Genomic DNA, 13,599 nt, shown 5'->3' on the forward strand with positions numbered 1-13,599 from the left:
GGGATTAACACAGAGAGGGGTTAAAAAAAAAAAAAAAGATAAAAATGGGATTAAGGATGGGTATTTGGTCTAGCAGTTGTATCAGAGTGGCTGGTTTCAAGTTCCATCTCCACTCCCAATTCCTGGTTCCTGCTAAGGGGAGGAAGCAGGTGATGGTTCAAGTAGTTGGATGCCTGCCAAACACATGAAAGACTCAGAGTTCTTGGTTCCTGGCTTCAGCCTGGCTGAGCCCTGGCTATTGCTGGCATTTGGGGAACGAACCAATGGATGAGAAACCTGTCTTTGTCTCTTTCAAATTAACAAATTTTTAAAATGAGATTCAATCTGCACCAGGGCAAAAACAGAGTCAGACTGTTCTATTTTGTTTGATTTTATAGATTATCATACTCTTTTAAAATAGCTTCAAATTTATTTGCTACAAATGAAAAATCACTTGAGATTCATCAATATTCTAAAGATATTATATATCCAAAGATTTGTAGTAAAATTTCAGAATTCAATATGTCTATCCACTCAATATACACATTCTCAACACTCCTGTTCTTAGAGCTCTAGTCATTAAGGTGCGGACTCAAATGTCAAAAGTCAAAGGTAACCAAAATGCTTCCTTCTGAAAGGATAAATATTTCCACTATTATGTGAATTTTGGTCACTTTTACTCCCTGCATCTAGAATTCAATAAATATTTCACTTGGTGTATTTATGTTACAAGTTGATTTACAGAAATTTCTATCTTACTGGCTTCTTTTCCTTATTATATATATATACATATATATAATATATTAAATATATACTATATATTTAATGATTTATTTTACTTTGTTGGAAAGACAGAGTTACGGAGAGAGGTCTTCCATCTGCTGGTTCACTCCCCAGATGGTGGCAGTGGCCGGAGCTGAGTCAATCTGAAACCAGGGCCCAAGGACTTAGGCCATCTTCCACTACTTTCCCAGGCACATAAGAGGGGAGCTGGATTGGAAGTGGAACAGCCAGGACTTGAACTGGTGCTCATACAGGATGCTGGTGCTATAGGCCAGGGCTTTAACCCACTGAGCCATAGCGCCAGCCTCTCCTTTTATATTTTTAGAGATTTTGTTGTTGTTGTTAATATAGAGGAGCAATTATTTCAAATTTCTTATCTATTAAAGGAGACTGCGCAGTCAGACCTTCATAGTTACCCTTCTATACAGTATGCAGTTATACAGTATGCAGTTAATATGTTTGGAAGATGGGAAGAAATAACTCATTATTATTGCTATTATCTTCAAAGCTCTAAATGGTCTCTTTAAAAATTTGACAGAAGCTAGTGTTGTGGCATAGAAGTAAAGCTGCTGCCTTCGATGCCGGCAACCCTTGTGGGCACCACTCATGTCCAGGTTGCCCCACTTCTGATCCAGCTCCCTGTTAATAGCCTGGGAAACACAGCAGAAGATGGCCCAAGTACTTGGGCCCCTGCCACACAAGTGGGAAACCCAGAAGAAGCTCCTGGTTTCAGTCTGTCCCTACCCTGGCTTTTAAGGCCATCTGGGGAGTGACTCATTAGATGGAAGACATCTCTATCCGTAACTGTTTCTAAATAAATAAATAAATATTTTTAAAATATTGGCTAGGCCGGCACCGCGGCTCACTAGGCTAATCCTCCACCTTGCGGCGCTGGCACACCGGGTTCTAGTCCCGGTCAGGGCGCCGGATTCTGTCCCGGTTGCCCCTCTTCCAGGCCAGCTCTCTGCTGTGGCCAGGGAGTGCAGTGGAGGATGGCCCAAGTGCTTGGGCCCTGCACCCCATGGGAGACCAGGAGAAGCACCTGGCTCCTGCCATCGGATCAGCGTGGTGCGCCGGCCGCAGCGGCCATTAGAGGGTGAACCAACGGCAAAGGCGGACCTTTCTCCCTGTCTCTTTCTCACTGTCCACTCTGCCTGTCAAAAAAAAAAAAAAAAAAAAAAAAAAAGAAGAAGAAAAAAGTGGCTAAATAACTCATACCAAATCATTGTATTACAGATTAGGATTATTTCATACAAAGTCAGACAAAAATTTTTAATGCTGCTCTGTCATTTTCAAAAACTTACGAAAGATACTGCTTTTAAAAAAAGGCTTTATAATTCTGCAACAATGTGTATAATGATACATGATACAAGAAATTAAGTCTGTAAATGCAAGGACTAAATATATTAACTCCTTGACGTACGAAAATGGGATCAATATGAAAATATCATAATTCAAAAATCTGAACATAAATTCATAGACTATGTCAATAATAAAGAAGTACTTTAAATATTAAACACTTACTGTGTAATTGAATTTTGAACGCTCTTTTCATTTAAAGTCATCCCTGGAGGCGGGTCATTTTGCAAAGCCAACAGTTCTTTCTGTAGTCGTTTCTAGAAAAGACCACCAACAATTATTTGCAATTTTTTTCCTTTATAACATGAAATTTATAACATAAATTATAGTATGAACTCACTGATTAAACTTCCTTCCAATGCTCAATCCCTTTCCCTCTACAAACCCTGTTATCTTGTACTTATCATATATGCCTAATTCTTAAAATTTAAATTGTCTATCCTATAACCCACAATCTATTGTCAAAATATTTCAACACTGACACTGTAAAGTGGTTATAAGAGTAGCTAGTTACCTACAAAACATCAGCTTCTTTAGGACTTCATAGCTAATCTTTTGAAGTTGCAAGGTCTTAATAGCCTAGAGTGCTTCCTCTGCTATTTCCACTTAAAAAACAAACAAACAAACAAACAAAAAACAGCTCTCCGTAATCATTAAAAAAAGAAAAAAGAAAGTCATTATACACAAATAAGCTTTCCAGAGAACTTGAAAGCCTTTGAAAAATTTTAAGTAATTTTAGTTTACAAACTACTGCCCATATTTCTTAAATAGGATCACCTGTACATACTTAAGATAAGTTATTGTTATGGACAGTATATATTACACAACATTAAAATATAACACATCAAGGTCTAGAATATGTATTTTCCACATATTAGGTGCCTAAAATAACTTTTTTGCATTCTAATTTGCACAACTCTCATTATTCACTTCTTCCTTGTTATTGATGGGTATTCTTTTTCAGTGTACAATGATGAAGCAAAACAAAAACCACAGCAGCTTCCAATTTATGGACTTCAAAACCAAGTAACTATGGGATAGCATTGTGGTATAGCAGGCTAAGACTCCACCTATGATGTTAGCATCCCATTTGGGCACCAGTTTGTGTCCAGGTTGTTCCACTTCCAATCCTCAAGTCTATTATGTAAAATGATGTAGTATTCTCATATAACTCCTGAATACTTTAGAGCATCTCTACATTACTTATAATACCTAATACAATATAAATGCTATGTAAATAGTTGTTACACTATATTGTAATGATGGTATGTCACCTTGCGTTTGTTAGACAGTAATAATATCAAATTTCTCTGCCCCCTCCCATTAGTACCATGAGATGGGCCAACCTTCCAATTCTTCATTTCAATATTACCAAGCTAGTATTTAAGGCATGCACAGGACCATGTTTTTGACTGAAGGAATGGTGTCACTACATTTAAAAAAACAGTTCATGCCAGCCCTTTGCTGTCTAAGTAGGGAGTAAACTACCTTGCATATTCTCAATAATGACAGCAGGGCTAGTATTCTGAGTTAAGGAGTGCCTCCTAATGAAACTAATAATTTGCCTCATATGATCCTTTTGGCTCTTCTGGAAAGCTAGGTTTAAGTTCCTTGAATGTGGACATTCAAGAATTGAATGTAAAGACAAATTAAAATTCATCTTCATTGAAGATCTACTATAATGTTTTAGAGGTAATTAGACTATAAAAAACATTACAGCTTCCACCTTGGTCATTCTCTTTCTCAAAGCATTTGTCCTGGAAAAAATCTAGCTATCATACTGTAAGCAGCCTAACTGTGAGAAGATATTCACCTTCTAACTTTGAAGACAAAGTGTAAACAAAAGCAGCTGAAACACTAGCATTAAGACAGAACACTAGCATAAGCACTGAGCCACCTGCTCTTAAAGCCATCGTGGCAGGGTGGGTGTTTGGTGCAGCAGTTACTATACCACTTGGGATGCACGCATCAGAATGCCTGGATTTGCATCCCAAAGGCTCAAGTCACAGCCACTCCTGTCGGAGGTTTGGATGGCAGGCTGGGTTTCCGGCTCAGCCTGGCTCAGCCCTGGATATTGAGAGGATCTGGGGAATGAAGTAGCACTTGGAATATCTCTGTCTCTTTGCCTTTCAAATAAGTGAAAATTAAAAAATAAATCAATCATGATAATACCATTCTGCTTTCCCAGACAGTAGTAAAAATGCCAGCTATAAACTGAGGTAACTACACAATGGAAAATAAATGCAGAAGGGAACCACTCTAACTAAAGCAGGAGAAACACCCAGAAACGATGGGGGGAAAGAAGGAAGAGGATATTAGTTCTAGTGGTTCACAGCCAAGTATCCTTCCTGCAAGTCCCTAAGATGGTGAGGTATGGGAAAATTACAAATAATCACAAACATGCCACTGTCTCCCAAATCTGAGACATGCCATCAATTCTAAGATATGCCATTATTTTATACAACACTAGAAAAGGAAAATTCCTGCCAATTATTCAATGACATGCATTGATAACACATCTTTTTTAAAGATTTATTTTATTTATTTGAAAGACAGAGTTACAGAGAGAGGTAGAGGCAGAGACAGAGGTCTTCCATCTGCTGGTTCACTCCCCAGATGGCCGTAACGGCCAGAGCTACACTGATCAGAAGCCAGGAACCAGGAGCTTCTTCCAGGTCTCCCACGTGGGTACAGGGGCCCAAGGACTTGCGCCATCTTCTACTGCTTTCCCAGACCGTAGTGGAGAGCTGGATTGGAAGAGGAGCAGCCAGGACTAGAATCAGCATCCATATGGGATCCCGGCGCTTCAGGCCAGGGCGTTAACCCACTGTGCCAGTGCCGGCCCCAATAGCACATATCTTGATTTGAAAGATTAAAGTATAAAAATAAGCATTTAAAAAATCTATAAAATATAGAATTATAAAATTAACTTTCCTAACCTTTAGGTACAAGAAAACTTGAAAAATAAAATTTCAATTAAGTTTCAGTAAATGTAACAACTGAAATGATTCTTATCTCCTATTTTATCTCATCTACCCTAAAACACATGACTTTAGTCAATCTATTAAATGTGCACTTAATGCCCAGAATTTCCACAGCAGTACACAGACATCTATCTTTCTAGGCAAAAAATGACCTAAAGTTACTAGCAAAAGAATTTATTTTCTTTATCTCACTCATCCATCAAAAATGGCCAGACTTAGAAAGCCAATGTTTTGAAGCATGTCAACTCTGACGCAAACCTTGAAAACACCTAATCTTCAACACGTTGGCTCAACTCTGGAAAGTGCACAGGAATTTGAGCTCTAATAGGAGACCCATGTGAGTTTTCCTGTTTAGTAAGAAGGATCCTAACATCTAAAAACCACTGAAGACAGGTCATTTAACACTTTCAAAACTAGCTTAGCTTTTCAGTGGCTCTGTAGTCCAGCTAGTACTTCCCCTTCTCTCCTTCCTCATTACAAAAATGAAGAGACACGAAACCATGTTAATTTAGAAAAAATACCTGACAAATTATCCAGTTTACTATTATCAATGACAAGGTCTTAGGACATATCAGAAAACTGAATTAACACTCTAGTATGTCATTATATATTACTTGAGAATCTCTACTCCATCATTACAACAGCCAAGGATATGTGACCTCTCCTAAAACTTTTTTTCCCAACTCAGTGCACATGAGGGATTACTAAGATTTATTCTTCCCTATGGTTGTTAAGGAGATAACAACATCAAAGTGCTGCTCAGATTAATATACTATCTGCTCCCATCTTCCCCTGTTGCCTTTTCAAGTCACCACTACAGTAGTTTCCCACAAAAGGTGAAATGTGGGAACATAAGGACAAAGTAATAAAACAAGCGATTTAAAAAGTAATCACTCAAGAATGGCGTGGTGGTGCAACAGGTTAAGCTACTACCTGTGACAGTGGCATCTCACATGGTGCCAGTTCGTATTCTCCACTTCCAACATAGCTCCCTGATAATGGCCTGGGAAAAGTGTTTGAGACCCTGCCACCTACATGGGAGATCTGAATGGAGTTCCTGGGGGACCCATATGAAGCTCCTAGCTCCCATATGACCCAGTCCTGGCTGTTGTGGCCTTTTGGGTAGTGAACCAGCACACAAACTCTGACTTTCAAATAAATAAGTCAAAAAAAAAAAAAAAAAGTAATCACTCTAAAAATGTAATCACTGAAACATTTCATCAGCCCTGCATAGATGCTGTGGATTAGTTCGAGGACCACTGTGGATACAACAATCCCCACATACTGAAGTCTCTTATGAAAAATGATGTACTATTCTCATGTAACTCCTGAATACTTTAGATCATCTCTGTATTACTTATAATACCTAATACAGGCCGGTGCCGCGGCTCACTTGGCTAATCCTCCTCCTGCGGCACTGGCACCCCGGGTTCTAGTCCCGGTTGGGGCACCGGATTTTGTCCTGGTTGCTCCTCTTCCAGTCCAGCTCTTTGCTGTGGCCCAGGAAGGCAGTGGAAGATGGCCCAAGTGCTTGGGCCCTGCACCCACATGGGAGACCAGGAAGAAGCACCTGGCTCCTTGCTTCAGCTCGGTGCAGCGCGCTGGCCATAATAGCCATTCGGGGGTGTGAACCAATGGAAAAGGAAGACCTTTCTCTCTTGTCTCTCTCTCTCTCTAACTCTGCCTGTCACACACACAAAAAAAACCTAATACAATATAAATGCTATGCAAATAGTTGTTATACTATATTGATTGTTTAGGGGATAAGACACAATTTCTAATTTTTAGTATTTTTGATATGTGGCTGGTTAAATATGAGATGTGGAACCCCACAGATATAGAGGGTTAACTGTAAATTCTATTCAGTTGATTTCTGCTCCCTCAACTCAAAATGCCAAAGCCTATACAAATATAAACTCAAAAAGTCAAACCAAGTTTGAATATGCCAAAAGGCCTTCCTGGCAAGATCAAGAAATGAGTTATAATGGATAAATAAAAAGATTAACATTTTTGGGTAACATTTAAAGAAATGACTACAACAAAAACTCTTTCTAAAGCCTAATATATACCACTGACATTATCTTTATTGAATGTTAACCTATTAATAATTGCTTCAAATTAACAGTGAAGTCTATATTTTATGAAAGTAACTATTTTCAAAACAAAAATTATGAGAAAAGTGGCATTATTTTATATTGTTGCAAATTTTTAACTTTCTTTAATGTTTGGCTTCAGAAAAGACATAGATTTGAAAGGTGGCAGTATATCCCTGCTTGATAACTTGATTACATCATAAATTGTAATAATCAGTGAAGTACAGACACATATACATCAATGGGACAAACAAGAAAACCCAAATGGAAATACACACATACAAGAGAAAATGAAAAAGTTCATGGAAGAATGGAATTACAAGATAATGTGAATTTCCCATGAAGTTTCTGAAGCCCTCTTGTATTTAGAAACAGGACTGAAATAATTGGGTATTCACAAAGAATGAAAAGGGATCTTTACTTCAACTCATAAAGATCAAAGGTCCAACTTGAAGATTTTTAAAATAGGAGAAAAATTGAGTTCAGAATAGAAAAGGTTTTTTAAAAACGAGAGAGAATGCTTTGATCTGCTGGTTCACTTCCCCAAATTCCTGCAACAGCTGGGGTTGGGTGAGCAGAAACTGGGAGTCAGACACAATCTGGTCTCCCAGTTGGAAGGAATATAATCACTCAAGCCATCAGCAGTGCCTCCAAGGGTTTGCATTAGCAGGAAGGTAGAACCAGAAGTCAGAGCTGGGAACTGAACTGAGGTACTATGATGAGGGATGTGGGCATCCTAACCACTAGGCAAAACACCCATTTCAGAAAAGGATTTCTTAAGAAACAAAAGGCGCCAATCAAAAAAAGAAAATACCAATATATTTGTAAGACACATTAAAAAAGTGAAGAAAACCTAAACTTTAAATGGGGAAATGAACCATATAAAGTAACTCCTATATACCAATATAGGAGAGTCAAATTGAAAGTCAAGAATAAGCACTTCACAGAAGAGGAAACATAAATGGCCCACAAACACATAAAATTATATTGCACTCTTTATTTTCAAGAAAATGTAAAATAGAACCACAATATGACACCTTTGATAAAAGTCAGATAATACCAAGTGTTGGGAGAGTACAGGATATCCCACCTTTGATAAAAGTCAGATAATACCAAGTGTTGGGAGAGTACAGGATATCCCTGGAATACACACTAATACAACTACTTTAGAAAAGTATGGCATTATCTGGTAAAGCTAAGTAGATGGACCATAACCCATGATCTGTACTCCTACAGCCATGCATATGCACACCAGGAAAATGTGTTAGAATATTTGTTTATTTATTTGACAGGTAGAGATATAGATAGTGAGAGAGAGAGAAAGAGAGAAAGGTCTTCTTTCCGTTGGTTCACCCCCCAAATGGCCACTACGGCTGGCACTGCGCCAATGTGAAGCCAGGAGCCAGGTGCTTCTTCCTGGTCTCCCATGCGGATGCAGGAGCCCAAGCACCTGGGCCATCCTCCACTGCCCTCCCAGGCCACAGCATAGAACTGGACTGGAAGAGGAGCAACTGGGACTAGAACCCGGCGCCCATATGGGATGCTGGCGCCACAGGCAGAGGATTAACCAAGTGACCCACGTTGCTGGTCCCATGAGTTAGAATATTTGAAGAAGCACTGTTCACAACAGGTTAGAAGTAAAATTGGTAAACTAATAGATTCATACCATGAAATACCACTTAGACTTAAAATGTACTGCTACATCCATCAAAATAAGATTAATCTTAAAATGTTAAAAGAATCAAGTCAGGATGGGGCTGGGGCTGTGGCGCAGCAGGTTAAAGCTTTGGCCTGAAACGCCGGCATCCCATATGAGCACAGGTTGTAGTTCCAGTTGCTCCTCTTCCAATCCAGCTCTCTGCTGTGGCCTGGGAAAGCAGCAGAAGATGGCCTAGGTCCTTGAGCCTTTGCACCCACGTGGGAGACCTAGAAGAAGCTCCTGGCTCCTGGCTTCTAATTGGCGTAGCTCTGGCCGTTACAGCCATCTGGGGAGTAAACCAGCAGATGGAAGACCTCTCTCTTGCTGTCTCTACCTCTCTCTGTAACTCTTTAAGATAAATAAAATAAATCTTAAAAAAAAAATCAAGTTAGGAAAGAATACTAACAGTATAGTTCCACTTATTTAATGTTCAAAAACAAAACACTCTGGGGCCAGCGCTGTGGCACAGTGGGTTAAAGCCCTGGCCTGAAGCGCCAGGATCCCATATGGGTGCCAGTTCTAGTCCCGGCTGCTCCTCTTCTGATCCAGCTCTCTGCTACAGCCTGGGAAAGCAGTGGAAGATGGCCCAAGTCTTTGGGTCCCTCCACCAACGTGGGAGACCTAGAGGAAGCTCCTGGCTCCTGGTTTCGGATCCGTACGGCTCTAGCCTTTGTGGCCATCTGGGAAGTGAACCAGCAGATGGAAGACCTGTCTCTACCTCTCTCTTTCAAATAAATAAATAAACAAAACAAAACAAAAACAAAAACAAAGCACTCTATATCTAAAGAAAAATAAAGGATGACAAACATGAAATCCAGGACAGAAATCTACTGTGAAACAGAAGTAGTGAGACACAATCAGAAGATGACATAGGAGGGTTCAAAGGTAATGGCAACTTATATTCATTAAGCCTTAAAGTTTTCACTTACAACTTAAAAACTATATTGATCCTTGTTGCATCTTTTTTTTAAGCTACTGGAATTTAGTTATGAAGGGAGGCAAAGCAACACATTGGTAATTGCATAAATGTGGTGTTTAAGGAAAAGAGGTTTTTTGAGGAAAAACATAAGCATATGCATCAAGGAGAAAAGAAGGTGGCAAACATACAAAATAACTGAAGGAGAGCAGTCAGATCTAGAATTTAGGATTAGAGACTTTACAAAGGATTGTCTTCTCAATGGTAAACATCACGTTTACACAGGTGAAAAAAATACAAAGCAAAATATTTAAAAATGAAAATCATTGCTTAATCTCACCATTCCTTGATCTTCTTAGGGTGACGTTTTTCTTTTTAATACTTGATATTTTCTAATATTTCAATAATTATCATGCATAAAATTTCTTTTAATAAAAAGTCATTTTGGGGCTAGCGTTGTGGCACAGTAGGTTAAGCTGCCACTTTCAACACTGGTGTCCTATATCAAAGTGTAGGTTCAAGTATAGAGTGCTCCACTTCTGATTCAGCTTCCTGCTAATACATCTGGGAAGGCAGCAGATGATGGTCTAAGTACTTGGGTTCCTGCCACCTACATGGGAAACCTGGATTGAGTTCCTGGCTCTCTGCTTTGGCCTGACCCAGCTCTAGTTGTTGCAGGCATTTGGGGAGTTAACCAGCAGATGGAAAATCTCTGTCTCTGTCCTTCTTTGCCATTCTTTCAAATAAACTGACTATTCCCTGTCCACGAAGCTGCCCTCTTCAGGTGCGTATGCTCTCTTCCATGATCTCAATACATATGTACCCTAAACCTGCTTGACTCCAGTAGACAAAGGGTTTACAACCCAGAATCAAACCTTAATTAGTAGGCCGGCACCGCGGCTCAATAGGCTAATCCTCTGCCTTGTGGCGCCAGCACACCGGGTTCTAGTCCCGGTTGTCCCTCTTCCAGGCCAGCCCTCTGCTATGGCCCGGGAGTGCAGTGGAGGACGGCCCAAGTGCTTGGGCTCTGCACCCGCATGGGAGACCAGGAGAAGCACCTGGCTCCTGCCTTCGGATCAGCGTGGGGCGCCGGCCACGGCGGCCATTGGAGGGTGAACCAACGGCAAAAAGGGAGATCTTTCTTTCTGCCTCTCTCTCTCTCACTGTCCACTCTGCCTGTCCAAAAAAAAAAAAAAAAAAAAAAAAAACCACACACACAACTTAATTACTTAAGCTAGTCTACAACTTATGTGTTTGGTGTTTCTGGAAATTAACACTCCAAAGAAAATATTTAAGTTACCAAGAAACCTTAATTAAGAATGAAGTAAAATAACTTCAGTGTCTACTTTCTTCTCTTGATTTCATATCACAGATGAAAAGCTGCAAGTAATCAACACTAAGTCTAACGGAGTTGATTTTTTTTAAGCTAACCTTTTTTCTTTCTTTTTTTTTTACTTCAGAAGAACATTCTATCTTTGTTTAAGATCTCAAATTATAATGTACAGATTTGGTTTGGCTAGGCTACCTTTGGAAATTCTAATACGAATAAATAAGTTACTAAAGCAAATCACATGTCGTAAATATGCAATGTAGACTACAATCAGGTTTTGGTATACAACAAGTCTTAGATAAAATGATAATTCTGTCCTCAATGCCAGTGAAAAGTTTGGTATGGCTTACAATTTTAACTTCAAATCTAACACAAGAAACAATATGTGTTGGTGCACTAGGGCATGTCACATATTATTCAAAATTAAGTAAAATGCAAACATTAGGAGTATAAGGGAGATACTATAAGGAATATAGTATTGTCTAAACATTTGTGTCCCATCAAAATTCCCATGTTGAGATCTAATCCCCAGTGCATAGGTATTAAGAGACAGGACCTTTGGGAGGTAATTAGGTCACAAGGGTAGAGTTCTGGTGAACAGACTAGTACCTGTATAAAAGAGGCCTGGAGGGAGCTTGTTTGTCCCTTCCACTATGTGAAGATACACACAGAGGGTGCTCTCGGGGGCCGATGCTGTGGTGTAGCGGGTAAAGCCTCTGCCTGCGGTGCTGGCATCCCATATGGGCACCGGTTTGAGACTGGGCTACTCCACTTCGGATCCAACTCTCTGCTATGGCCTGGGAAAGCAGCAGCAGATGGCTCAAGTCCTTGGGCCCCTGGACCTTCATGGGAGATCGAGAAGAAGCTCCTGGCTTCAGATTGGCTCAGCTCCGGTGACTGCAGCCATTTGGGGAATGAACCAGCAGATGGAAGATCTCTTTCTCTCTGCCTCTACCTCTCTGTAACTCTGACTTCCAATTGTTTTTTTTTTTTTTTTTTTTTTTTTTTGACAGGCAGAGTGGACAGTGAGAGAGAGAGAGAGACAGAGAGAAAGGTCTTCCTTTTGCCATTGGTTCACCCTCCAATGGCCACCGTGGCCGGCGCGTTGCAGCTGGCGCCCCACACTGATCCGAAGGCAGGAGCCAGGTGCTTCTCCTGGTCTCCCATGTGGGTGCAGGGCCCAAGCACTTGGGCCATCCTCCACAGCAGAGAGCTGGCCTGGAAGAGGGGCAGCTGGGACAGAATCTGGCGCCCCGACAAGGACTAGAACCCGGTGTGCCGGCGCCGCAGGCGGAGGATTAGCCTACTGAGCCGCGGTGCAGGCCGTGAATTTTTTTTTAAAAGGGTGCTCTCTATGAGGCCCCAACCCTCATAAGCTACCAGATCTGCCAATGGCTTAATCTTGAACTTTGCAGCCTCCAGAACTGTAACAAAATTCTGTTCCTTATAAATTATCCAATCTGGGCTGCCACCATGGCTCACTGGGTTAATCCTCCACCTGCGGCACCAGCATCCCATATGGGTACCATGTTCTAGTCCCGGTTGCTCTTTTTCCAGTTCAGCTCTCCGCTGTGGCCCGGGAGGGCAGTGAAGGATGGCCCAAGTGCTTGGGCCCTGCACCCGCATGGGAGACCAGGAGGAAGCACCTGGCTCCTGGCTTCGGATCGGCGCAGTGCCAGCCGTAGTGGCCATTTGGGGAGTGAACCAGCAGAAGGAAGACCTTTCTCTCTGTCTCTCTCTCTCACCGTCTATATCTCTACCTGTCAAATATAAATAAATAAATAAATAAATAAATTACCCAATCTAAGGTATTTTGCTTTGGCAGCTTAGAAACCTCAATCCTTGATTGCTATGGGTGTTAATACAGGGGTCTTCAAAAAGTTCAAGTAAAATACATATTATATAAAAACTATGCATGGATTTAAAAAACTTTCTGCACCAAGACAAATTCATATTTTAATTCTGCTTTTCCATGAACTTTTCTTTGTGAGCATGAGAGAGAAAAAAAGGGGGGTTGGGGGGTAGAGAAAGAAAGCATAGGTACACCCCCACTGACTGGTTCACTCCCAAATGCCTACAATGACAGGGTTGTATCAAGGTCAGAACCAGAAGCCATGAATGTGATCTAGGTCTCCATGTGAGTGGAAAGAATCCAACTACTGAGCCATCATCCCTGCCTTTCAGGGCCTGGGTTCATGGGAAGCTGAACTGGGAAGCAAAACCAGGCACTCACATGTGTGATGCAGACATTTTTAAAAATTTACTTTTTAAAAGATTTACTTATTTAAAAGGCAGAGTTGGGGGAGGAGGAAAGGACACAGAGAGAAAGATCTTCTATCCACTTGTTCACTCCCCAGATAGCACAACAGCCGGGACTAGCCCAGGCTGAAGTCAAGAGTCAGGAGCTTCATCCAAGTCTCCCACGTGAGCAGCAGAGGCCTAATTACTTGGGCCAT

The 13,599-nt window shown here is 40.8% G+C and overlaps 1 protein-coding gene and 1 long non-coding RNA gene across 16 annotated transcripts in view; both read right to left on the reverse strand.

Moving 5' to 3' along the window:
- UBE2W (ubiquitin conjugating enzyme E2 W) overlaps positions 1 to 13,599 on the reverse strand; it is a 69,457-nt gene that overhangs the window by 39,074 nt on the left and 16,784 nt on the right. For 8 of the 15 annotated variants that reach the window (XR_011389139.1, XR_011389141.1, XR_011389140.1 and 5 more), the window contains one exon: positions 2,287 to 2,378. Coding sequence is in view for 10 of the 15 variants with exons in the window: in XM_070075223.1 (XP_069931324.1) it covers positions 2,287 to 2,378 (92 nt within the window). In the remaining 5 variants the exon portion in view is untranslated. Of the gene's footprint in view, positions 1 to 2,286; positions 2,379 to 4,683; positions 4,972 to 13,599 lie in introns of those variants that run through there. The other 7 variants (XR_011389138.1, XM_051844570.2, XM_051844565.2 and 4 more) reach the window with 1 other exon arrangement.
- On the reverse strand, positions 6,896 to 11,021 carry LOC138849928 (uncharacterized). Its single transcript, XR_011389143.1, has 2 exons — positions 8,289 to 11,021; positions 6,896 to 8,235 (listed from the first exon to the last, which is right to left on the reverse strand). It is a non-coding gene; the product is annotated as an uncharacterized lncRNA (long non-coding RNA).

This window comes from Oryctolagus cuniculus, chromosome 6 (assembly GCF_964237555.1).
Source record: "Oryctolagus cuniculus chromosome 6, mOryCun1.1, whole genome shotgun sequence".
Lineage (NCBI taxonomy): Eukaryota > Metazoa > Chordata > Mammalia > Lagomorpha > Leporidae > Oryctolagus > Oryctolagus cuniculus.